General features: G+C 36.7%; 1 protein-coding gene across 1 annotated transcript in view; it reads left to right on the top strand.

Annotated features, from left to right (window-relative positions):
* LOC108680595 overlaps positions 1–26,433 on the top strand; it is a 45,226-nt gene that overhangs the window by 15,283 nt on the left and 3,510 nt on the right. The window contains exons 2-7 of the mRNA XM_018169469.2: positions 12,012–12,510; positions 13,455–13,585; positions 14,796–14,936; positions 15,456–15,650; positions 17,866–18,016; positions 21,323–21,462. Of these exons, the coding sequence (XP_018024958.2) occupies positions 12,019–12,510; positions 13,455–13,585; positions 14,796–14,936; positions 15,456–15,650; positions 17,866–18,016; positions 21,323–21,462 (1,250 nt within the window). The 5' untranslated portion in view covers positions 12,012–12,018. The remainder of the gene's footprint in view (positions 1–12,011; positions 12,511–13,454; positions 13,586–14,795; positions 14,937–15,455; positions 15,651–17,865; positions 18,017–21,322; positions 21,463–26,433) is intronic.

The following is a 26,433-nucleotide window of genomic DNA, read 5'->3' as shown; positions in this document are numbered from 1 at the left end:
TTCTACTGAAGTGAGAAAAAAATGTTCTCGAGCTGCAACGGTTGGCCATTGTAATTTAGTCCATGGCAGCATATAATGCAGACAATATGGTGTTAATATGCACTCATATAAGCATATTGCTCATCGCAGAGCACGGAACAAAAGCATGTATATTGTTACGGTTTAGTGGCCTTGTGAGCTTTTTGCGGCTATTTTCAGAGTTCCGTTAATTGCAAGGAAGAACGATCTATCTAAAATTATCTTCGACTGAATATAACTAATAAATTATATTATATTTTCGACATTCTCAGGTGTATTTTGTTGCGAAAAAGATAGAAAACAAAAAAGATTGAGATTTTGTTGTCTAAAGGCGAATTTGTACTAAAGCAGACGGTGAGAAATTATATAATCTCATTATGAAGCAATAGTTGTCTGAAATGTTTCGTAGTTGGTTACACTGGAGACCAGGATAAAAATTCCCCAATTTTATAACGTGTACTCCTGAGGCTATGCCAAAAGCTTTGGTGGTGAGACTTTTGATACCCAGACTACAAATCCTTGTCAGAGAGGGAGACAGCTGCCTTACAAGCCCAGTGTCTAATGCGCCAGGGAAGGGGCGGTGAAGCTTAAGAGTGGAGGCAAGGAAATGCCCCTGACCAAATGGAAGAAGAGGCGCGGGTGTATGGGCAATGTCAGCCCAACAGCTAGAGCCATAGGGCAGAGCAACTTTAACGCGTTTGAGTTGGAGTTCTCCCATTGACAGTTTTTGCTTGCCCACATTTTTTATGGAGGATTTCTTGCGCAGCAGCTGCGTCCACTGATTGAGGAAGAGGATTGCCCAGATTTTTAAGACCCTTTTTATAGGAAGTTGGGCGAACAACGAACTTTGGACGATTCTGACATGTTGCAGATATGAAGGCTGTCAGGTGTCAGGCACGTAAAAAGTGCACAGAAGTTCCAGTTATCGCTCTTTGTCTGTCACAACCTCGACGATTTTCACTGAAAAGTTCAGAATGCAATGGAGAGGCATCTATCTCATTCAGTCAAAAATAGTTAATGACCAGTGATTTATTATTATTGATTTATTCTTGATGACCTGAAGAAATCAATTGGATTTCCGAAATAAAGGTTTGTTTAAATATTTTCATTGAACTGAAGGAATCATTTTTCTTAGAAGCAAATAAATCGTTTTTGAATTATCGATAAACGTCAACTGAAAGTAAAAAATTAACCATTCTTTACCGTTAAGCATTAAATGATTTAGCAGTTGACTTTCAAAATAAAAAAAATTTAAAATAAATTTCATGACGGAACTTAAAACTTCTCAAAATGAAATCCACCATGCGTTTGCATACCGATAACTTGCAAACGAATTCTCCCTTTATGGAAATAAATAGTTGATTTAACTTCCAATAAGAACGAACGCAGTTCCAAATAAATTTTGAGATAGCGTCAACAGACTTCCTTTGATGAAGAGGCCAAAGCGCCGGTCTTCAGAAAGGCTGAAGAGAGGGGACCGAGGCACATATGTGCTACCTTATGATGTTCGAGGAGAAAGGGGAATTGATCCGTGCTTTCCACTATCCTGGAAGCAATACATACCTACAGTTATCTCTTGATGCTCCGACTACGAAAATTGTTTCTGTATTTATTAATTTATTTTGTTAGTAAACTGCAATGATTTTTGGCTTTAAGAATTTCGTAACAGATTATCTGACAACATCAACCTAACAATTGGAAGGGCCTATCTTAGGTTTTGATCAATGGTTAATCCTTATTGAAACCAGCCGCTTGTGCTCAATAGGCAAGCGTTTAGGTTGTCTATACTGTAAAAGAATAGCAGTGAGAAACATGTTTAGAATTTTGTTGCAATTCTCAGATTTTATTATTTGTGTTGTAATAAGGTATTTAAATTTGAGTTTATTTCTAGGAAAACTTTCCTCTTCTATTCTGCAACTCTACTTCAATAAACTTTGGAAACTGGACCTAGCCTAATAAACCCAAACTGAACACGGTAGACGTTACCGTCAACGAATTAATATCAAACCCATTCGTTAGAACTCATTACATATTCCAACTCTTTAATACTAAGGAGAAATAAAAAGAAAATGTTTGGATACACCTAGATACCTGAGTTACAGTTTCATATTCAATTTTGCTGGCTAACCAATTTCCGCAAACATAATTCTATTGATACCTGCATCGTAAAATAATGTTGTAACGTTATCTGCATTGTTGTGTCCAGTGATTGATCTCGAGCAACAATATGGAAGCTGGGCTCAGCTGTCCGTCATAAAGCTGAGTTGCTCTCTACTGAGGGAACTATAGTGAGGGAAGCACGAACTGGTTAGCGACGCGTCTAACTAATGACTGATCGAGAGGTCGTGGAGTGAGTCAAGAAAAATTTTTTGTTGAGAGGCGGAAGACCTTTCAAAAATTATTGTTTTGGGGATTAGAGAGAAAAATATTCTTATCGCACGCTCTCATCAATGAGTGATAGCTGTTTCAGGTGTTTTCGTTCACTGATAAAACATTTATAAAGATTGAATACCGAAAAGGTTCTGAAAGTGTCAACAATTCTAAATTAAACAAAATATAATACGCCATCTGTGTTATTACAATAATAATACAAATTGAGGAGATTATATAGTTGCAATATAATATAATAATAATATAGTTATTGTGTGTGTTAGATTACGGATAAATAAGCAATTAATGAATGAAATGTTGTTGAATGCTACGAGTTATCAAGCAGTTGTTTCTAAATGTCACAAGGCTAAATTTGAGAGAATTTTGTAAAGAGAAGTAAAGAGTTTCGTGTCAGCGGAGGCGGTAGATGACCAACATTTTCGATTAGATGAATCATCTTAAGCCAGAAATATTCACGGCAGGAGTGGAGAAAAGGTTGGGGCAGGGAAGATGATAGACAGCATGATTATAAGAATCATTATAAAACAGAAATATTCACGGCAGGAGTGGGGAAAAGGTTGGGGTAGGTAAGATGATAGACAGCATGATTATAAGAATCGTTATAAAACAGAAATATTCACGGCAGGAGTAAGGGTAAGGCTGGGTTTGGAAAAAATAGACAGTATGATTCGAAGAATCGTTATCATAAGACAGAAATATTCGTGGCAGGGGTGAGGGTGAAGATGGCGTAGGGAAGAAGATAGACAGTATATCATTATAAGAATGTTTATCGCCAGACAGAAATATTCGTGGCAGGAGTGAGGGTAAGGTCGGGGGTAGGTTGGAAGAAGCACGGCGGGATGAGGGTAACGGTGCTCTCTAACGAGTCTCTGAGGTGTTGCGTTGGGTGGAGCTGTGGAAAAGCAAGGCATCTTTAACACTCACGTGGTCAGTGAACGCACTACGGCGAAAGCCTCATAAACAGCGTCGCGATAGTAAACAAAGATTTCAATGCGACATTCTGAGGCTTTTTTCTAGCTTGAGATTCAAATGCTTTAGCTGTAAATTGGAAGCAGCAGATAAAATGCATAAAAATTGTCCTCATGGTCATGGCCCTATTAAGTGTATTATCTAGGGATATTTTCTCTTACACTCGTAGTCGAAAATTTTCACAGTCCTCAGAGTCATGGTCCTAAAAAGGGTTCGAATTAGGAGGCTTCCTCCTACTGGGATAACATTTTATCTTGCAGTAAGTTGCATCTATCAAAATTAGAATAAATTTAATGCCTAGGATATGTTACACATAATAATAACAGAACTCAATTTAATTACCAACTCATTTATTTTCAGTGAGCTACGAATTTAGGTCGATCATAAAAATCTAGGATCTCAGGGGCTTCGTAATTCTATGTCTCGAACACAAAGGATTAACCAAATATTTTGCTATCTTTGTTATTAAATAACAAAACACGTGAAATTAAAAAGATGCAATACGAGACAGGACCAACAACAGTAAAGTGTCCATGCTCAATTATCCCCGAGCAAATTGAAATTCTGCTGTCCGTTTGAGCCCTGGATCCTGGAGCGTTAGCAAAGCTAAGCCTTTTGTGAGCACCGCTGAGTACATTGTCAACGTGGATGCGATTTGAACTTTTAGCTTCAATGTACCAATTATCAGATAACTGGAGACACTAAACACCAAAGAAGTTTTGAATACAAATGACATCCTCCTTAATTAAACTTGCTCTATGTATTACTTTACGTTAAATTTCGACGCTTGATTAAAGAAACAATGGTTATCAGTGGATTTTTCTGAAAGGGATGAGACATTATCTTATATGTTTCGGACTGGTTTACAAGACAGTTCATTGACTCATTACAATAGTATACCAAATTGAGTAAAACATGACAAGACAAGTAAGCTAACTTCTATATTCTACATAAAAATATTCTTCTAGATAAAATAATGAGACATATGTGCTTTTTTATCCAACACTACAACACATGTGTTATAGTGTTTTTTTTTCAATTGACCAAAAACTAACAAGTTTTCTATAAATTCAATTTCTATTTCAACTACACCTGAAATTCGATTTCTTCTCTGAACCCTCATGCCCATCAATCACGGTCTCTATTTGTCCATTAAAGCATTACAGAGCTGCAGCCAAAGGACCAAACTTGGCCTTGACGAGCGCTTGCCTGGGCACAATAATTGGTAGAGAAGCCCTTTGATTTGACGGAGGGCGTCGAGAATGGTTCCTAATTACTGGAACAGTCCGAGAATACGCTTCACTGCGGTCTGGATTGTTCCTAATTACTAGAACAGTCCGAGAATACGCCTTCTTCTCTGAACCCTCATGCCCATCAATCACGGTCTCTATTTGTCCATTAAAGCATTACAGAGCTGCAGCCAAAGGACCAAACTTGGCCTTGACTACTGGAACAGTCCGAGAATACGCCTCACTGCGGTCTGGATTGTTCCTAATTACTGGAACAGTCCAAGAATACGCCTCACTGCGGACTGGATTGACGGCATATCAAGCAGCTGTTACGTTGGACTCTCGGCGCTTTGTTTCGCGCGATTGTTGCTCAGTTAGGTGAAAATTATTCGAAAAATTAATGTTAATGTAAAGCGTTGTTTGTTACTCACTAATAAATTATTTTTAATATTGGTTGATTTAATTTCATTTCACTAATTCACTAGATTTATTCATTTTAATCTTTGTCATTCATATCTCTATATTATATTTTTTGTTCAATTTCTATCCTGATTTGGATCCATGGTAAATTTATTGCGATTTTAAAATTTAGAATAAACTTGGATTTGCTTATTCTCAATAAGTGAACTTACCGGAAATTTATGAGCTGAATTAGGGTCGATTGTTCATATCATTTTTAATTCATTGGTTTGCTGCTAATTCATTGGCCCAACGACCAGGGTCCATACTTTCAAAAAAAGTTAAGGGATCGTAAGTTCATCAGCCAATCATTGACGACCTGTCAAGCAAAATCCACCAATTACAGACAAGAAAACAGCGTAAGTACTTACGTTCACTTAGCGAGTTTTGAAAGTATGGCCCCATGAGGCGAGAGCGTGTCTCACTGAAGCTAAAATTGAGTTTGTCGGCGTCTCGCTGACTGCCTTTCGTCCTCGAAATAGACGCCATTTCTCCCAATGACCTCGGATATTTTTGCCGCCTGCTTCTGCCCAGCCCACACCTAAGGTCACCGTGATAATTAATGAGGTTTCGGATATTTTCGTTGACGACCATTGCTCTGAGGATCCATGCGACATTTTTGTACTCGAATTCAATCTTAGGTTTATTGTAGCTGACTTCAAATGAATGTATTTTAAGAATCATCTTTCGGTGATTACTCACTCAGTGTTATGAGGTTGATTTATTGTGAGCTCTATTACACCTCTGTGGATTAATAGCGTCCTAAAGAAATTTCCTATAAATCTCTAATAGAATATTGTAATTAGATAAAGTGACTCTATGTGATATAGTCGAAGAAATCACAATTCAGGTAGAAATATAATTATCATATAAAGGAATTCCTTCTTTAATAGTGAAGGTATTTAGAGTCTGGTGATGGAGCAACATATGCACCTAGGATTTCAGATGCATGTTGTAACTCTATTTTTCTTTTTTGTCTAAAAAATTAATAAGTTGCAAATGTATGATTAGAAAATAACCCAAGCTGCTTTTGCATCAGCCCATTACGGAATTCCCATCTACACGAATTTACCTTTGACTTCAAATAATCCTTGATTAACACTTTGAGGCCATCCTAAATAAACACATCGCAGGGGTTTTGAAATTCTGCCTTTATCTGACCAATGAAATCAAAAGTAATGAAAGAATACCACTTAATCCTGGTCTGGAAGAAAAAATTATAATAAATGTTTGGAAATTCAAATCGTTCGCAAAAATATAAATTACTCTGCAAATAAGGGTTAGAGATGATTGAATAATTCTCTATATTAAAAACTTATTCGTGATCGTGACAACAGATTATTGACTTTTTATCGTGCCAAGTTGTTATTGAATTTTATCAAAACTTTGCTGTTGCTGCTGTGTTCCTATGAATGCACAAATTCCATTTTCAACAACTGAGGAATTTTGAAGTTCTCTCGTCTCAATACGTTTTCAGACGTAGTCTATATATGAATTAACTGTTTTCAGTACGAGTTTTATAACAACAAGGAATTTCATTATCTCATAGCGGGAAATCACATGCATTTGAATAAAATACCAAGATTTAAATCGTTGTTTTGAATATTCAGACTGAATAAATATATATATACTGAAACACAAAAATTGCTTTATCAGATAAATGCTCAATATATTACCATAGATTAGTTCGCAATAATTTTAATTAAATTTCCGACGGAGCTCAGCTGGAGGTTCAACGATTATAAAAATAAAGTTATTACTTAGAATATTAAATTTTCAGTCCATCGGTTAATTGAAATGTTTAATAATTTCGGTTTTCACTCAGGACCGACGTAAGATTTCTACAATGAATTCAAATAATTATTTTGTTATCGTCTGATAGAAAATCACCAATTGGGCGTTAAACACGATCGCAGAATGACAAAAGATCCGATATAGCGATTTAATTCGAGAAACTATTGATTTTTTCAGAAACAATCTCAATGCTTTACTAAATGATGTACAATAAAAAATATGCCAAAACTGAACTTATTTTAATAAACTGATTTTTTTAAACTTCTTAATAGTATCAAAGTATTAAAAACAGATGGAAGTATCGAGATTCAGTGACTTGAATAGTATCGAGTCTCTCGATGGGTAGTAGTACAAGTGATGTCAAATGTTATTTAACACTTTTTTCAAAATGCCATGTTCAGTGTACGATCATGATGCTTTTTTCAAACCTCAATGAATGTAGCAGGTAAAGTTACTTTCGTTGCTACATTGGTGCTTTAGGTACTTAAGTAGCTACAGTTTAATTGCAAAAGGCAACGTTCGGAAGATTAAATTGATGAAGATGTTGCTTTCAAGCTCCAGCTTCACTTTTTAGAGTCATGCTAATTAACAATAGTTAATTATTACATAGTTAATTATTGCGAAGCTTGATCAACATTCAGCTGCCTTCAGAAGTTATTAAAAATTAATCTAAATTTTGATGTACTTTTGCCCCTGTATGGGTCACATTGACCAAATTTTAACCGGTCAAAAGGGCGTATTATTGCTAAGTGCAGAATGTGTGTCTCTATCTGGACAATTTGCCACATTCAATTTTCTGAGTGTAGGTCGCCCGAATTGGTCCGGTAAATGAAGAGTTTTCATGTGAATGACCAAACAAGTGAACCAAAAAAGTTTCAGCCAAATGCAAATTCATGTACAAAGTACATCCCATTCTCACAAGCATCTAAGACAGAAGAATAATTAAAATTGAGGAAATTTTCGTCTCATTGTTTCACGATTGAAGTTGTCGGAACGGGAATTAAGGAAACCGGAACGAAATTTTTATCGCAAATAATCTTCGTAATTTTAAATGAATTGCGAGCTCGTAAAACGAAAATATAAATTATTAATTTAATTACAAGTTATTATTGCATAAAGATAATCTAAGATATGTGTCTAGTGTTTTTAGTAGGCGATGGCGCTAGAGATTGATTTTGTTTAACAATACAACAGTTTTTCGACGAGTTTTCCCATCCTAAACAATATTTCATGTTATTTTCGCAGCTCCTCTTCAGTGAACTAAAAAAACTGAACTTTCCCCGTGCAAAGGCTGCCGTTAAATTACACGATAGCTACTGCTATCTTCAAAGGAAAATCGTTGGAAAATCTTGAGAAAATCTCGGGAAATTCTTAAGAAAATCTTAGGGAAAATCAGCGCCCTACCCTGGGATATCCATCACGATAGGGGGGCTAGATCCAAAGAAAGCTCACTTCATCAAGCCGCTTTTGTTGAGAGAATACGAGGGTTCAGGCCCGAGGGCAGGCAACTCTTGGCGGACTAAACCAAAGTCGCCGGGTGGTCGGTGTCCTCAATCAAGTAATGGATCCCCCGCCGTGGTATGGAATATGTAAGGATGCCAACGCAAGACTTACTGCCCAATGCCCAAGCCAGGCTCCTCGGTATGAGTGCAATATCTACTGACCAACACGCATTGTTTGGCGGCTGTAAGCGCACAATTGCTATGGCTTTTGTGAAGTCGCCCCACTTCTTCTGGGAAGAAAATGTGTCTCTTGGTCGAACAAAATGTATTTGTTGCTAGGCTTCTTGGAACTAAAGAAAACTAACATTAAGCTCATCGGCTTCATGATATACGGACGTAACAGTGGTACAATGTAAAAAATTTGACAATCGTTTCACTCGTTTTGGGAAATGTAAGGTATTCTTTCTGCCATATAATTTTTACCAGATTTACCAGATGTCTGTTCAAGACCTTTTGCACTGGAAGTTCATGTCTTTCCATCAATACAACAGAGTTATATCTCATTATTGATCACATGCATTGTTTCCCACAATATTGAGATAAGTTCATATCATTATTTGATATTTTTGATACGCGGTCATCATTGAACCAAATGCCCCGTGAGTGTCTGCAGCATAAATTCATTACCCTATTATCTCGATGAAAAAATCCCTGTATTTCTCCGACGTCTAACCCATTATCTCTCGCAAAAGAATTAAATTAACTCCCGCGGAAGCCACAAAAACAATTCATTAAGTCGGCCACCGCTGGAGTTTTTGCGTATGCGTCTCACCAGACCTGAGAGCTAATTTGAATTTCTGGCCTGGAACTTGAGGTTTGCTTAGAGCGGCTCTTTGCACTCCATCAACATTCGCCTCCGCTAAATAGTAACGGTTTTAACGTACCTGTTTCATTCGGAAAATCGCACACTGAAAGCTACGGATGTTTCATAATTACGGTATAAATTCTATTTTTTTAACAATTTCTGATATTGATATCTGTACACTGAGACACACTTTGAATCATTTTATTGATGTATATGTATTTAAACACATTTTTAATAATTTCTAACCAAGTATTGTCCGTCACTTCTTGCTGTAGCTGCTTAGAATAAGAACTTATTTAAAATACGCGAACCCAATTAATGTAAATCGGAAAACTTTACACGTACGAGCCTTTTATTCTAGTAGTAGTAGCAGCAGGATTACAAGCGCTTCAGGAAATCTTGATCTATTTCACATCGTACGCACAGGAAACATAAGTGTTAACAGTGCGGCAGTTGCTACTGCATGCATGGGGTCTCATGTCATTCCTACTAGCATCATTAATCTGAACCAAGCCAGAAGTTGGTAAAAATTCTTCAGAGTCTCGGCGTAAGTGATACTAAGTGCCTCTTGAGCTTGAGGAAACTGCATTCCGAGAGCAAATTAGCGGCCAAGCTTCTTTTGTGTCTCTTGAAGCTACTTTTGTTTAACAATTCATTATCGCTTGCTAACGATAAGGTAACAATAAAATACCAAGTATCCTTAATTCACACCTGAACCATGAGTCAGGTATCAATATTACTAATAACTTAAAATAAACATGTACCCTATAACTAATTTTTTGCCATTGTGGTTGAAAGATTGGATTAGTCCAGTTACGAAAGTACGTGCTAGTGGTTCCCCGCTACAACTCTTTTCTGCTCTATCTCGGTAACTACATTCCTATTAGTTCCTATTTTCGCATTGTTCTATCACTGGCAAGTTGAAGCTATGAAGAATATTAACTTTTACAGCGACTGATAATCTCATTGTACAAATGTGCCAAGAGGAAATCTATTATATATATTTTTGAGCTAGATCCCATATGTGATCTCGAAAGGCAAATGAATAATCTAAACTCATTGTAATACCAACCAATGGACAATAAGCCTGCACCTATATAATGCACAGGACGTCTCTTGTTTCCTGATTAACTTTCTTGCCATATTACCCGGCCAAGGAGAGCCAAATTACACTTTAATGAACCAACTTGCGTGATTTGCGAGCCCGGCTCGCGGAAGTACCCACAGTTGCGCGTGGACAATGGCGTCTCTCGAGCGAACTAATCTCTGAACTTGATTAAAAGGAGTAGCCTGAGTAGGTACTTAATCATGTACAAGCTTCACGTCACAACGCCCATCATGGTGATTGGGTTTTCACGTGATGGTTGCCATAGTAATTGGTTTTTACATTTTGGATACTGTATTCAGGGGTTTTTGAATGGGTTTTGCTATCACACAAGGTTTTGAATGTTAGTTGATGTTATTAAAGGTTCTTTACAGGTAGTTTTTATGTTCAAAATTTCACACACGTTGGTATACATGATAACAAGTTCCTTATCTGGTATACGTTAAAAAATTAAGTATGGAAATTCTCATGTTTAAGAAGTTTTTAACAACTGTTGTGAAGCAAATTATCTAGAGGCTCATTTTCCAGTTGGTTTAAGGAAACCCATAATCGTTGCATTCATTTTTATCAGCACATTTTTGAATAACTATGTTAAAAACACATATCTTATTTGAAGACGGAAATCCTGTTCACTGGAACTATCAGCAATGTTACTCTGACAGAAGAACGTAAAGTGTTTCTTAACCAAATCGTTGAATCTTCCTCAACCGACGAGAATCAACGTCTTCAATCTCCTGCTGATGTTCAATAACGTTCACGTAAATCAGCGTCAAGCAGCGCTACTGTCAGCCGCGCTCCGCAATATACAGAGCGACACTTGATGCCATCCGCAGTAGAGCATTTGCCGAACGATTGATGGCTTTCCTCCTTAGACTTGATCGAAGACGTGAGAAAACTTTTAGTTCCATTAGGGGGCGCTCTTAATATCCTCTTCTGATCTTCAGCCTTTTAAAATTAATCTTGAGATTTGGGTAATGGATTTCCTATGTCTGCTCACCGCATTATTTGCATAGAGGAAAAAGAGTTCAACGTTTTTTCTCGATTCGATCGATGGAGCTTTAAGAAGATCTGAGTCGCTAGTAAAAATCACTTATGTTTTCAGAAATTGCTGTAATTGAAATTCTCTGAATTACTATTGAATTCAGTCTTATTGACGAACGAATGTTTTATTGCCGAAGTGATTTCCACTCTTCCGACTCTAATGCCAGATTGAAGATCTCAGAGTTTCCTTAGGGATATTGTTTTAGGCAGAAGAGAGCCATGTTTTATCAATGCTAAATCCTCGGTCAAAATTTAACGAATGCTAAGAACCAAGAAGAAACCAAGAAACCAAATTATGCAGAATTGAAACAAGAAAGTTTTTAATGTTCTATATGCTTTCTAATTTGTTATGCCACGTTTTATGAACTGCTTTCTATCGAATTTTCTTCTATATTGTCTTCGGAAAAAATATTGGGCATCGATCCTACAGCGGTAACATGATCTTGGAATGATATTTGATTTTTAATCCATATCACGTTGCGCATTCGTATTTTTAAATTTTCCTACCTCTTTCTATTTATCGACAACGAAGAAATGAAATGAATTTGTATTTATTGATTATTTACCTACTTTGACCATTACTTGATTATTTTCCCTTCCCGTCCCCGTCTCCAATATAATTATTATATTTTTCATAATACAACTGTTCATTTCTAAACCAATCACATAATAATTCCTGATCTCCTCCCTTCATGAAGCTGCGCGATGGCGCTGCTTCACCGCTTCGTGAAGCTACACGACCGTGGCAACACGCACGTCTTCAGCTTCGTGGTGACACGCAGCGTGACGCGAGACCTTCACCGCGACGTTACGAGCAAAGAACTCACCTATGGATATCAACGCTGGGCAATAACGTTCTCGAGAACCGACAAGCTTCTCGGTGTGTACTTAGTATGGCGCAACCCCTGCGACGGCATGAGGGTATACATCGACTTTACCTTCACCATACTCAACCGCGAACACTTCAGTGTCAACGAAGCCTTTACGGGGAAACAAGTCAAATTTACATTAGATTCCCCTGCCCAAGGCAACCGGCGTCTTATCACGATGGATGATCTCTATTCGAGGAATTTTACGGACGAAAATGGTGAATTTCAGTTGGAGTTGACCGTCGCCAACATCAGGACCGTTTATGAAACGGAGCTACGGATTCCGGCCGCTGCAAACGGCACTATGTCTCCCAGGAAAGAGATAAAGGTCAGTGCCAAAACAGCGCGCAAAATATCGCCAGCAAGCGCAAGAGATAAGAGCGAGCGGATGTGAGAATTTTTATTTGTTACCCTCCATAAAATATTTGCGCTGCGTTGGAGCTTATCTGTAGCAGTTTTAATATCCTAGGGAATATTGTTGTAATGTTTGAGTTGAAAATAGAACTTTTAGGGGTAACTTTCACGTATTTTGAGCCAGAACAATATTTCAGAATTGGGTGTTAACATAATTGCCTGAATTGTGGTATTTCAGAGTATTATCGGTCCCCTGACTTACGTAAATTAATTTTCATTACCCATGCATGAAATGAATTTTTCCTTGCATAGAAGTTTTTCCCGAACAAGTTTCCGAAATAGGTATTCTTTTACTATTATTCCTCATCTGAATCAATTAATAGACGATCGTTATTTGAAGAATACTAACATTTTTCTGTACACACAATAATTGATCCTAACTTTATCCATTTATCTTTTTTTACTCGTGTCATACCGAGCCAGCTACATCGATCTATTCCTAACTTTACTCACGTTTGCCTGGTCGTCACTCTTTTACGCTTAACTTTCCTTGCGTTTTCCCTAGTTTTGCTTCACCATTTCATGATTTGCTTTACGTATATTATTTATTTTTTTTATGCTTATCCTAAGTCGTGTTTTACCAGGCCAGCTTCACCCTTTTACGCTTAACCCAAGTCGTGTTTTACCAGGCCAGCTTCACCCTTTTACGCTTAACCTAAGTCGTGTTTTACCAGGTCAACTTCACCCTTTTACGTTGCACCTAAGTCGTGTTTTACCAGGCCAGCTTCACCCATTTACGCTTTACCAAAGTCGTGTTTACTGGGATAACTTCACCATTTTAGGTTGCACCTAAGTCGTGTTTTACCAGATTAGCTTCACTATTATATTCTTAACTTTACTCACGTTCCCCCGGTGCAGCTGGAGTCTCCGTACTTCCACTTCGGCCACTACGACTGGCACGTCGCTGTGAGCAGCAGCTCTGGGCTCCAGGGCAGACCCTCCGTCACCCTACGACGGCTCACGGGGTTTGATCATCAGTGTAGGGTGAGGTGAGTCACGGGGAAGTGGGGTGAGTCTCGGGCTAGACGGTGAGTCACAAGATGCAGGGTGAGCTGAGTCACGGGGGAGTTCGGTTAGTCACGGGGTTGTAGGGTGAATCACGGAGGTGTAGGATGAGGTGAGTACAATGTATTGAGTGTGATTCATAAGGTGAATAAGATGAGTCTCAGGGTGTAGGGAAATGCGACATAAGTGGATGAAAGGTGATGTGATTCACAAAAGCAATCCCGGTGGCACTACTGAGTGTATAATAAGTTACCTGTTTCAGAGGGACTTTTTGGAAGTAGGGTAGATTGTTCCTCAATCCACTAGATTCACTAATCTACGCATAAATATTTCAGTCTCCCAAATCTCTCAGGGAACTCCGAAAGTGTTCAAATCGACCTCTAATTAGTGAAAAAATCCCGGATTAAACAATATTTGGTCCCGTGAAAAGTGAGGTTTCGGTCGATGTCGGACAAGGAGCGACACGGACGTCTACTGAAATATTCTTGAGCGACATGTCCGGTTCTATCTTCCAGGGGCCGTACTGTCAAAAATAATTGCAACTTCGTACCTCCGTCAGCCAATCACTGACCATTTTGAAGCTAACTCTACCAATCACAGACTGAAATTGGCCGCTACGTGTACTTAGGTCGCTACGTGTACTATGGCCGCTACGTGTGCTATGTCCGCTACGTGTACTATGGCCGCTACGTGTGCTATGTCCGCTACGTGTACTATGGCCGCTACGTGTACTATGGCCGCTGTGTGTTCTTAGCACGCTACGTATACTTAAGTCGATACGTGTACGTAAGTCACTATGTGTACTTAGGTCACTACGCGTATTTTAGCGATTTCACGGGTACTGCAGGGCTTCCGTGTTTACCTCAAGGTTGATCGAACGATGCTGAATTATATGAGTTTTTCCTTGATTTTGATTCATTTATATGCAAGCTTTAAACAAATATCCAGTTAACTTGAAGCCCCTCAGGCATCTAAATTGGAAATAACATTGATTTTACGCTGTTACAAGAAACTATATAAATACTGTTATTTAAAAATAATGTTATTTCATTAACATTTAACGTTTTTTGCCTGGAGGTATTAGAGAGTTGAATATTTAGATACTAAGAAAGCTTGTAAATATTTACAAAAAATATTTTAAAAGTTTTCTGATATTGAATGTAAAATTTTAATATACCTTGTAAAATATTGCAGATATTTGGTTGTGCTGGGAGAGGCAGACAAGAGGGCCGACTCTGGAATTTTGGACCAGCTTTCTGACCAGGAAGGACGGACTCCAGGCTGGACGTGCTCCAGGAATAGGATGCTCGACCTCGTCCAGAAAGATAAACTAAGGTACAGTATATCTCAAGTTCAGTTATTGATTATCAGTTTAGTTACTCATATCTTCAATTGAATTATCACCAATTATCACGAAAATGAAATAATTTTCAAGTCGGAAAATTTCTGTTAATGCATGCAATCAATCGTGTAAAACTTTAATTTCATTCCCGTTCGTAATATTCTCAGACTTTTGATCATTTAGAAATGTCGACCATATTTTCTAAATGTCTGTAGTGTTAATATCTGAATTTGTTGAAAATTTTGAAGAAATCTTATCATTGGCTAAGTTTGACCTCAATTTTGACGTCTCGTATTTGCATTTTCGAATTGGGACTCAGTCTTAAGAGGAACCATGTCTAAATTAAGATACTCATCAAACAAAACTCACATCATATCATTTACCGTTACGTGACCACTGTAAATCTTATGTCAATGGACATACCGAAAACAGTCATTTATATATTTATTCCACTCTGCTATATATCGTTTCAATTGGATAAGAAACATTAATCTAAAAACTGATTATCCCAGACTGTACTTCGAGATGATTTTAGCCAACACAACAAGCGAGGTGAAGCTGCAACCCGTGGCTAGTCACGTCACTCCAGTCCAGTGCTACGACCGCGACAAGCAGGCCTGGGCTCTCGAGCCTGACTTGCACTCCGACATGTTGCGCTTCCGTATCGTCTACAACGCAATCCACAATGTCCCTCGCAACCATCTCAGGTACGGAGAATAATTATGTAACTAAATAATTAATTTATAATTAGTAATTGATAATCATCTCTGACATTGTGATGGCAATTCAGTTATATACGTGTAGTCTTCCGCATCCAACTCTGGGAAGCATTACGATTATGTCATACTATGTACCCTAAATAGCAGGTGTATGGAACTCTAGGTAAGTCTTTGGTAATAAGCGCTTCGCTACCAACTTAGGTACGGAATTTTATAATTTAATTCAATGCACAATAATTTTTTAGGACATGGAACTCTCTCTTATCGTGTATTTTTTACGCAGCATCGTTAGGTCATGCAATGCATAACAAATACTTGTCGAGTGGAACTCATGTGAAGTCAGAGATTATTATAGCTTGGGAAGCTTATTGATCCAATGTTTTTTCATAAAAGAGTCCCGACCTACGCATTATTGTAAATTTAAATTACACAATATCCGGACATTTCTCTGTGGTTTATCATGCATACTTAATCACCGTTGTGAAACAAAACATTATAATGGCGTTCCTCGTATGCTTGTAGTTTACTGAACGTAAAAGAAGTACCATGAATATTGATGGCAATTACGTGGAATCAATTACATTAATGGGAAAATTTTTCAAATCAATATTTGATGTGTGACGGCGACAGAGCGATGTGATTAGAGTAATTTCAAGCTGCGACTCTCATATATGAATCGGATCACGAATCTTAATATAATGAATTAACATATCTAGCAGTATAAATGATTGCTCTGCATGAATCCACTCACGCTAATCTAGTTTAGAGTTATTGAACTTTACGGCAATCTATTGCCGTAGAGGTAAGTTAAAATATTGTATATGTAAAGGTAAGATAGTGTATAACATTTTATTTGAAAAATCGGAATCAAAACGTGCCTTATTTCGTAGCAAGCATATATACTCGTGATTAAATTGTTGAACAGTGGCAATAACAATTATGAACTCAGAAAAAAAATTTTGGGGGTCGCAGTTACTTTTGCGAGTACGAAGTGTGTAACAGATTTCAGATATCGTATGAAAGTGTTATATTATGCGTATTATTTCAGCTACTTTGTTATTTTATCAGCTTAATGCGGCGTTACTCCCGATATAAATATCTCAATAAAATATAAAGATCTTAAATATAGATTTGTATAAATAGAATATATATCTTCGAGATTCGGGAATTCTATCATCGGTAATCGTGTTAGTGGGTTAGCATGCTTCCCATTCAAGTCGGCACGATCCATGCAACTTTTATTATGAAATATCATGCAACTTTTCAATCAGGGTTTCGCACACCCGCGGCTATTTGGCAAAAGCTCAACATTAAAATGAATTAATGAATGGAATTAATATATTAATATATGCCTATCATCTTATTTAGTTGGACTAACGAAGTTTGGACTCTGCTGATCGTTTTATTTTTTGTTGGATTTTGAAAGCTTCAGTTAATAGAACTTTCCCGTTTCGATAATCAACGTTGCTGTTGGGTCATACTAAAGTCGACTGCTTGGGTTACCTCTGCAAAGTTAATATAAAAAAGTTTGAATTAGCATTAAACATGAAAATCTCATTCAAATATCTTTTCGAAGATTGAAGGAACTTTGACTTCTATAAAAAATTTAATGTATCAAATAACAATTACAAATCCCCAACCTTCTTCATATTTCTTTTAATGCCTGTTGATTCATCGAAAAATCAAATAAGATTTGCATGATACGATGGCAAATGTTATATGTATGCTCTACTTCTCGTAGTTTCACTGAACTAGGCTCCCAAAACACGCACACCAAACAAAATAACCTTTAAAAATATGTAACAGATTATTAACAGATAATATATAACAGATGCCACACGCACAAACAAAAAACATTCACGAATTTGCAAGAGATTGTGATCAAATAATGTAAAACGGATTCCACACACACACAAACAAAAAACTCTCACATATATGTAAAAAACGATGAACAGATATTATAAAACAGACGCCAGAAACACTAAAAATTATAACTCAGTACTCACTGCAGTGAGTGACAGAGAGCGCATTTTCTCGTCGACGAAAACGTGAAGTGGACAGACGTGTACAGACGGACGGACGGACATGGCGAGCACAATGGCGCTTTTTTCCATAAATGAGAAAATGAGCTAAAAAACGTTCAAAAATTGCATAACATATTTAAAGACATAATAACATAATATGTACCACACGTACCCCACAGGTACGTGTGTTGGAACGCATACCTGCTACGTCGCGCGTCCCGTGGCCTGGTGGACAGCGTGTGCCTGAGCAACGGTCCCTTCAGCAACTACTACGCCCAGGAGAGCAGCGATGACGGCATCATCATGGAGAGTGACATCCCTGTGTCTGAGGTGCCGTAGCCAACATAATTGAGATTAAACTGTTATTTTCTTGAGATTAGTTACTATCAGATACTATTACTATAGATACTATTACTATACTTACTATAGATAGATACTATTCATACTATACTATACTATAGATACTATTCATAATTATTAATAATAATAATTATGATAAGCGTGATGTAACGATTATTTTTTTGGTATTTCTGAATTATAATGAGGCTGAGCTATTGATAATCGTGATTTAATGATTATTATTTAGATCATCATGGAGAGCGACATCCCTGTGTCTGAGGTGCCGTAGTCAAGATAAGCGTGATAAAACGATTGTTTTTTGGTATTTCTGAATTATATTTAGGTCGAGCTATTGATAATCGTGATTTAATGACTATTTTTTAGTTCTAATGAGATCGAGATATTGGTTCTCTTGTTAATAACGGTATTTCCTAGTTCTAATGAGACCGAGCTACTGGTAATCTTATTTATAACGGTATTTTTGAGTTTTAATGAGAACGAGGTGCAGGTAATCTTAATTAGAATGGTATTTTTGAGTTCTAATGAGAACGAGGTGCTGGTAATCTTGTTTATAACGGTATTTTTATAATGAGAATGAGGTTCCATGCAACTTTTATTATGAAATATCATGCAACTTTTCAATCAGGGTTTCGCACACCCGCGGCTATTTGGCAAAAGCCGAACATTATAATGAATTAATGAATAGAATATAATAAATTAATATAGGCTTATAACGTTATTCGGTTGGACTAAGAACGTTTAGACTCTGCTGATTGTTTTATTTTTTTATGGGATTTTGAACGCTTTAGTTAATAGAACTTTACCGTTTCAATAGTCGACGTTGCTGTTGGGACAGATTAAAGTCGACTGCCGGGGTTACCTCTGCAATGTTAATATGAGAAAGTTCGAATTAGCATTTAACATGGAAATTTAATTCAAATATCATTATGCAGATATAAGGAAAATTCTTTTATTAAAAATTTAATGTATCAAATAGCAAATATGTATTCCCATCCATCTTCCCCTTTTTTTAATGCCTCCTGATTCATCAAAAAATCAGATGTGTGCGATAACCTGATACGATGGCAAATGTATATATATGCTCTACTTCTTGTATCTTTACTGTACTAGGCTCCAAAAACACGCCCATCCAAGAAAATAACCTTAAAAATAAAAGAACATGTAATAGACTGTGATCAAATAATGTATAACGGATTTCACAACACAAACGAAAACTTTCACATATATATAAAAGACGATGATTAGATAAGGCATAACAGGTGCCAGAAACACTAAAAAAATATAACTCAGTACTCACTGCAGTGAGTGATAGAGAGCGCATTTTCTCATCGACGAAAACTTGAGGTCACGGACGGACGAACGGACAGACGGACAGACAGGCAGACGGACATGGCGAGCACAATAGTGCATTTTTTCCATAAATGAGAAAATGCGCTAAAAACGTTCAAAAATTGCATAACATATTTAAAGACATAATGGCATAACACATACCACACATACCCCACAGGTACGTGTGTTGGAACGCTTACCTTCTACGTCGCGCGTCCCGTGGCCTAGTGGACAGTGTGTGCCTGAGCAACGGTCCCTTCAGCAACTACTACGCCCAGGAGAGCAGCGATGACGGCATCATCATGGAGAGCGACATCCCTGTGTCTGAGGTGCTGTAGCCAAGATAATTGAGATTAAACGATTGATTTTTTGGTATTTATGAGTTATAATGAGGCTGAACTATTGATAATCGTGATTTAATGATTATTATTTAGTTCTAATGAGACCGAGATATTGGTTCTCTTGTTAATAACGGTATTTACTAGTTCTAATGAGACCGAGCTAATCTTATTTATAACGGTATTTTTTAGTTTTAATGAGAATGAGGTGCTGGTAATCTTGATTAGAATGGTATTTTTGAGTTCTAATGAGACCGAGATATTGGTTCTCTTGTTAATAACGGTATTTACTAGTTCTAATGAGACCGAGATAATCTTATTTATAACGGTATTTTTTAGTTCTAATGAGAACGAGATGCTGGTAATCTTGACTATAACGGTATTTTTGAGATATAATGAGACAGAGCTACTGATAATCTTGTTGATAACGATATTTTTTAGTTATAATGAGACCAGGTACTGGTTATCTTGTTTATAACGGTATTTCTGAGTTCTAATGTAAATTAGGTACGGCAGTTAAGAAAATTATGTTTTTCATGGTATTGGTGAGTTTTAATGAGACCGAGGTAGCTGCACTATCATGTCACCACAGGTATTCCTGTGAGTAATTTTGATTTTCAGCAAGAACTTTATGATTTTATGAGAATTTGTCAATAACGTTAATGAAAATTAATGTAGAAATGAACGCTATATTTATTATTGGTTATACTTCAAAGCTAATAATAATAATTATGATAGGTTTATGTTGTATTATGATAAAAATAATCAAGGACGAGATTGAAGAACGCCTATAATTTTTAATTACAATATGATAATTAAGTTTAATTAGTCCGCTCAAACCAGGTTCAGTTCTTAATAGTACTGAAATGAAAATAAAAATGGTCGAATTAATATTATTGATAATAGCATTCACTATACTTCGCCTGCAATGTAATAAAAAATAAAGGGCAAAATAAAAAAATCATCCTATAAGTGCCACATTTATATATTATAATAAATATATATTGTTAATATATAATAAAATACATATTCCGTGTCGTGCTCTAACATTTCATGATGAGTCAGAACTGCTGCAGTGACGATCAATGATTTAATCATCGTGTGCAATATTAATTTTAATTATGTATTGTTTATTTAAAAACTTTCGAGGTCATTCCAGGGATGAATAAGTAAATATGCACATATTCAGGAGGTTACAAGAACTTGAACATTATTTTTTGGTATTATAAACAATTTGTCCTATGCAATCGTAAATCATTTAGATATATTTTCTAAAATTTCTTACACAATATTTATGAAAGCGTGATTTAATTAGCAAAATTTGTGATGAACTATTCCTGAATTATCGATATAAATACCAAGCGACTTACACTCATAAAAATGAATGGGATTTGATCCGAATAGTGAAATATTTATTTATATTTCTTGCCAGAACAAACTGACTTAAGATTACCCAAGCAAGGCAAAATGTGTCTCACTCCTCGGACAAAATCTCACACATTTCTCTGAGTGATAAAGGTTAAAGCTAAAAAAATTCTCTCGTAAGCGAAATCATAATGTGATTCATGCCAATTGATAATTAATAAATATTCACATTACTCACCCTCAGGTGCGTGAAGGCACGAGTCAGTACGTGGATGAGCGCAAGGAAGTAACACTGCAGGTGGAATGGGTAGAGTCGCTCCTGCTCTTCCAGTCAACCTACAGTAAATACGATGACGTCACACGCATGCACAACTTCCAAATGAGGTGAACATACAGGCTTCCGTCGTTATATTTTAATTTTTAGGATAATTAATAGGAAGGTTGATTAGTTTTTCAGGTAGGAAAATAATTGATTAAAATTCACAACTTCCATTTAAGGTGAACATATAGGCTTCCGTCCTTATATTGTAATTTTTAGGATAATTAATAGGAAGGTTGATTAGTTTTTCAGGTAGGAAAAGCATTGATTAAAATTCACAACTTCCATTTAAGGTAAACATACTGGCATCTGTCTGTGCACTTAAAAATTTTCTGTGATTAATTTGAAAATCAATTCAGTGTTCAGGCGGAAGAAGCATTAATTCGAATAAACAAACTCATTATTTTGAAACATTTGTAGATTTTAGAAAATAAGACAATCTTTTTGGGAACCTGATTTATTTATATAGTTATAATAAGGCCGGAAATGTCAAAAACTTCTTCGATGCCTAAAAATGAGCAAATAATACTATCAAGATAAGAGTTTAAATGAATTGAAAAGTTCAATTATTTGGAATTTCGACGGTATTGTCTACATTTTTCGCAATGGATCAGCAGAATTTTTAGAAGAATATTTCATAATCTGATTATTCTGCACCCCCATTGGATTAAAATTATTATTGCTTTCATTGTTAGAATATATCTGTTTTTATATAACCATCTCCCAGTCACAGGAAAATAAATTTGTCGTGTCTGCGCTCAACTGACATAAATAAAACATAAATATATATGAATATATAAGCCACGTTTCAATTTAAGGCGTTCGTCTCGTTCGTTTATTTTATGAAATTTCAAAATATTTCGTCATGATCACTTAAACGACGAATATAACAAAAGCACCTACATCAAGATACAAATAATTATTATTAGCTTTGATTAAGTGAGACGCTCGGTATATAGTTCAGCGAGTTGAGTATAGTTAACCAATACAAATGACATATTGCGATATAATATTCAATAAGGTGGGTATAATTCATGATAACATACGATATACGCATTGCAAATGTGGTGATATGATCAGGTTATAGTTGAATGAAGTGAATTTAATATTGCGGTGAGATCATCATTATAATATTTATGAAGGTGAGTGTAGCTTAATAAAATACACCCTGTATTTTGATATTTTGAACCGTAACTGTAAGCAGGTCTGACACATGATTATTGTGTGTGTGTTAATGTGTGTTAATCACTCAATTACGACCCTATTTTTGCAGTATTATACACACCTGCACAGTATACTTGAATGTTCCTCATTATACCGGCTTTTCCACATTCATTATTTCAAAGGATTTTCTGCTCATTTTTTCCTGTGTGTTTTTATACAACGTTATTTTATTTTTCCCACCTCAATGAAATCTTAGAATTAAATCGGTACCACTTCGGAAAAGGTTTCGTAACGGTTACTTTCTTACCAGGGTTGATGAATCACCTCGGACTTTTTTTGCTTAACTAAAACTTCTTCTTTAATACTCAATCTAAACAATATGGAAATCGCACTTGGTTCGTAAATAAATTGAATTTGAAAAGACAATCCGTTCAGGGGATTACTGAAATTTTTTCGTATCGCGTGTACATTGACACGTTTAACCTCTTCCAAGGTAATTGCTTACCTACAATTTGCACCAAATATGTTTTCAATAGACCGAAAATATCATCAAAAATCCAGTGCTTGATTATGATTATATAAAAAAAATTATTGATTGATTATAAAAAGCCAAAGAATTTCCACGAAGCTGATTTTTGCCGAAATATTTTGTGCAGTTTATGTTAACGTCTTACTTATTCACACGAGGTTTAAGTAATGAAACTCCCCCATATGCAATTGCCCTTAGCAAGGTTAAGCCCGATACTATATGGTCGATATTACATTGTCCATCATGAATGGTATCATGTGAGAAACTGTAACTTCATTTAGCTTATTTTTAGAACATCACAAGTGATGTAATAATTTGTGAAGCAATAATTTGTTATAACCGAAGAAAAATCTCTCTTGTTCTGGCGAGGACAACAAAAGTCGTTTGATTTTTTGGTACGACGATTTGACCAGATTTATTGCCGCCAACTACGAGATTCGTAAAGAAGCAGATTTCGATATGTATATATAAACACGAAGTTTATCATTTCAAAAGCACTACAACTAGAAATCCCTTCACGTTTAGACTTGTCTATTCACACAAAGAAACCGAGAACAGGAAATTTAGCAGAGACTGCAGCATCCCCCGTGCACATAAGCAGAGGGGAAATGTTCCAAAAAATACATAACAGCTAAAATAATTTTTCCATCATTGAGAGAACTGGCACATTATTTCTAGAACTTTTCCAGCGTTTTCCTGTTCTCGTCTTAACCCTCACCCTTTTCGTGCTCTGCCCATATATGTCCGGTTCACTCATGTCTAGTATAATGTTCCTCTATGTGTTTTTCAGTGTTTCTAAATGTTTAATAGGCGTTTATGTTTAATTCAACGTGTCCATAAAACTATCCGTGCTTCTAAATGTTTTACGGGATATTATTGTCTATATTGGTGCAGTTAGGTAAATACTGCCCTTCCACCAATGTCTGCATTTATTGGCCCGCGAACCTTAGCAAGTATTCGGGGATTGATTAACTCCGATCGAATAGAAGGAATTTGGTGATTTTCAATAAATGTTCCGTTTCATTCACCCACAAATCGAGCCTAAATTTTTCATCTTCGTAAATGACTCGATTCATGCAAGAAATAATGTAACGTGATTCACATTGACACTGCAGTTGCAGTGACAGTATTCACATTGACACTGCAGTTGCAGTGACTCAGGTTGGTAAGGCGCAAGAGTTTAAAGGATGCGCAGCATACAGTTGCGGTCATCCTAGCTACGGATGCTTTATAGGAGATGCCACACAGTCGATAAGTCGGGGAAAATCGATCTAACTTCAATAGAAAGTTGACAATTTTTTTAATGAGTGACCATTCTAAACACCACGGCGAGCTTTTGAAATGATACGACTAAAGGCGAGATACGACAGTGTGGGCTCGCGTGGCTGTTGCACATGTGTAAGCGTTCCATATTCTTCCTCTGTCTCGAGCAGGAAGAGTCACGGTCACTTCTCTGCAGAGGGGCTACCGCCTTGTTATCAGTCGGCTGGCAAGCAAGGTCTTTCGAAACTGTCAGTTGAAGGGGGTGGGAAAGTGGGCAAGAGTCCCCACGTTGATGGGGGTGCGAAGGGGAGCAGAAGCCCCCAACCACAGAGGCCAACACATCTTCTTACTCCTACTTCCACCTTTCCTCGATCCTCTTCTATCAAATCTGCCTCTGCCTCTCCATCCTGTGCCACTTCCCCTCAAACCTCTCCTGGCAGCAGCGCAAGCACGGCCAAAAGGTTCTATCTCCTATTCATCATTGCTTTCATCGCTTGAGTTTAGTCTTCCTTTAGTGTAGTAGCCGCGTGTCTTTACCCAGCAAACATAGGCCCTAGCAGCCCTGTTCGAGATGGCCTCGAATGCTTCACCAAACTATGAGAAAGAAACGCTTATAACGAGATAGGTTGTTTGGATTTGGCCTGCTGGCAGACAAGTTCCAACATGCACATGTTTGCTGGGTACTCAACCTGTCCTACTTCCTTGGTGTCGTGATTGTCGTTGGTTTGTTAAGAAATACATGTGGATTGTGAGGGCTGCTCTCTCTAACAGCTGCGTTGACAAGGGCCTTCCTTGTGTAATAAACTCCTCCGCTCTGTTTACCCGAGTAAAAAAATAAAAATGGTCTCAAATCACTTTATCTCATAATCACTTTATCTACACTGCTCGTTGACCCAAACGATTAATATTACGATCGTATTCAGTATTCTCATGAAGACTAAACCGTTCATAAATTGCTGTCGTAGACTAAAGAGTAGTTTGATGTTGTTAAGTTAATAACTTCTTCAATTCCTCTGCTGATTTAGATGACTTCTGTAATTCCTCTGCTGAATTTATATTCTGTGGAGCAATGACATACTTGTATTGATAAAACTTAGTTTCATGAGCTCCAATAGACCAACGAAACGAAGCCAGTATAGACAGTTGCAGGCAGCGGAACATCGATTATGAGCATCAGTGCTCATAAAATGTGGAAATTTACAGGTTGGTTTTTAACTCGTATAAATTTTCAGTTTCCCAAGAGTTAGAATATATTTTGTTTAGTTCTTCTCCCAACAATCGAACAATTTCCTGAGGCTCATGTAAGGTTCAGAAATAGGATGAGTTGTTAACAATTTTCTGGAACCTCTCGCTCAGAACGCCGTCCCTGTCCTCCACAACTTCATTGTGCTTTCTTTCTCTATAGTGCGATTATAAAGTACAATTAACACAAACTACAACTTAGAACAAATTATCAAATTGAAACGCTTCCAAAAAAGAAACGGAAAAGCAACCGGACAGAATGATTTCGACTAATGTCGCTTATATTCGACATAGCTTGTTCAGAGCGATTAAAATTTGTAACATGTATGTTTAGAGGTATTGTCCTCTCTATGTAAATTCCTTGTGATATTTGTTAATGTGTTCTTCATTTGTGATGTTCTAACCAAAATCGAATTACCAGTCTCGTGAATTTCCTCATCCTTCCATGCGTCTTCTTTGCTGTCGTTGTCTATAAGTTTCCATCACTTATCTTGCATTCATGCTACTAATTTGTTAAAATAGAAATGGCACAGTCAAATAACAACGAATAAAATAACAATAGTTATTCATCGAAAAATTATGATACATACAACTATATCATCCTATTTTCACACGAAAAAGGAAAATGTAAAATTTACACAATTATTGAATGGAAGTGAAGCAATTATTTCCAGACCATTAAATCTTTTAAAATCATAAATCAAATCAACATTATATGGAACTAGTGTTATTATTAGAGTTTGCATCATTTCAGTAAGCACTTATAGATCAATGAAAAATGTAGATCAACGAGTAATTACGAGTTTTAACCTTGGTAGAATTGAATGTATTAAGATTA

The sequence above is a fragment of the Hyalella azteca genome, unplaced genomic scaffold, assembly GCF_000764305.2.
Source record: "Hyalella azteca isolate HAZT.00-mixed unplaced genomic scaffold, Hazt_2.0.2 contig4028, whole genome shotgun sequence".
Classification (NCBI taxonomy): Eukaryota; Metazoa; Arthropoda; class Malacostraca; order Amphipoda; family Hyalellidae; genus Hyalella; species Hyalella azteca.
Note: the sequence above shows the minus strand (reverse complement) of the source record. Positions and strands in the feature narration are given on the sequence as shown.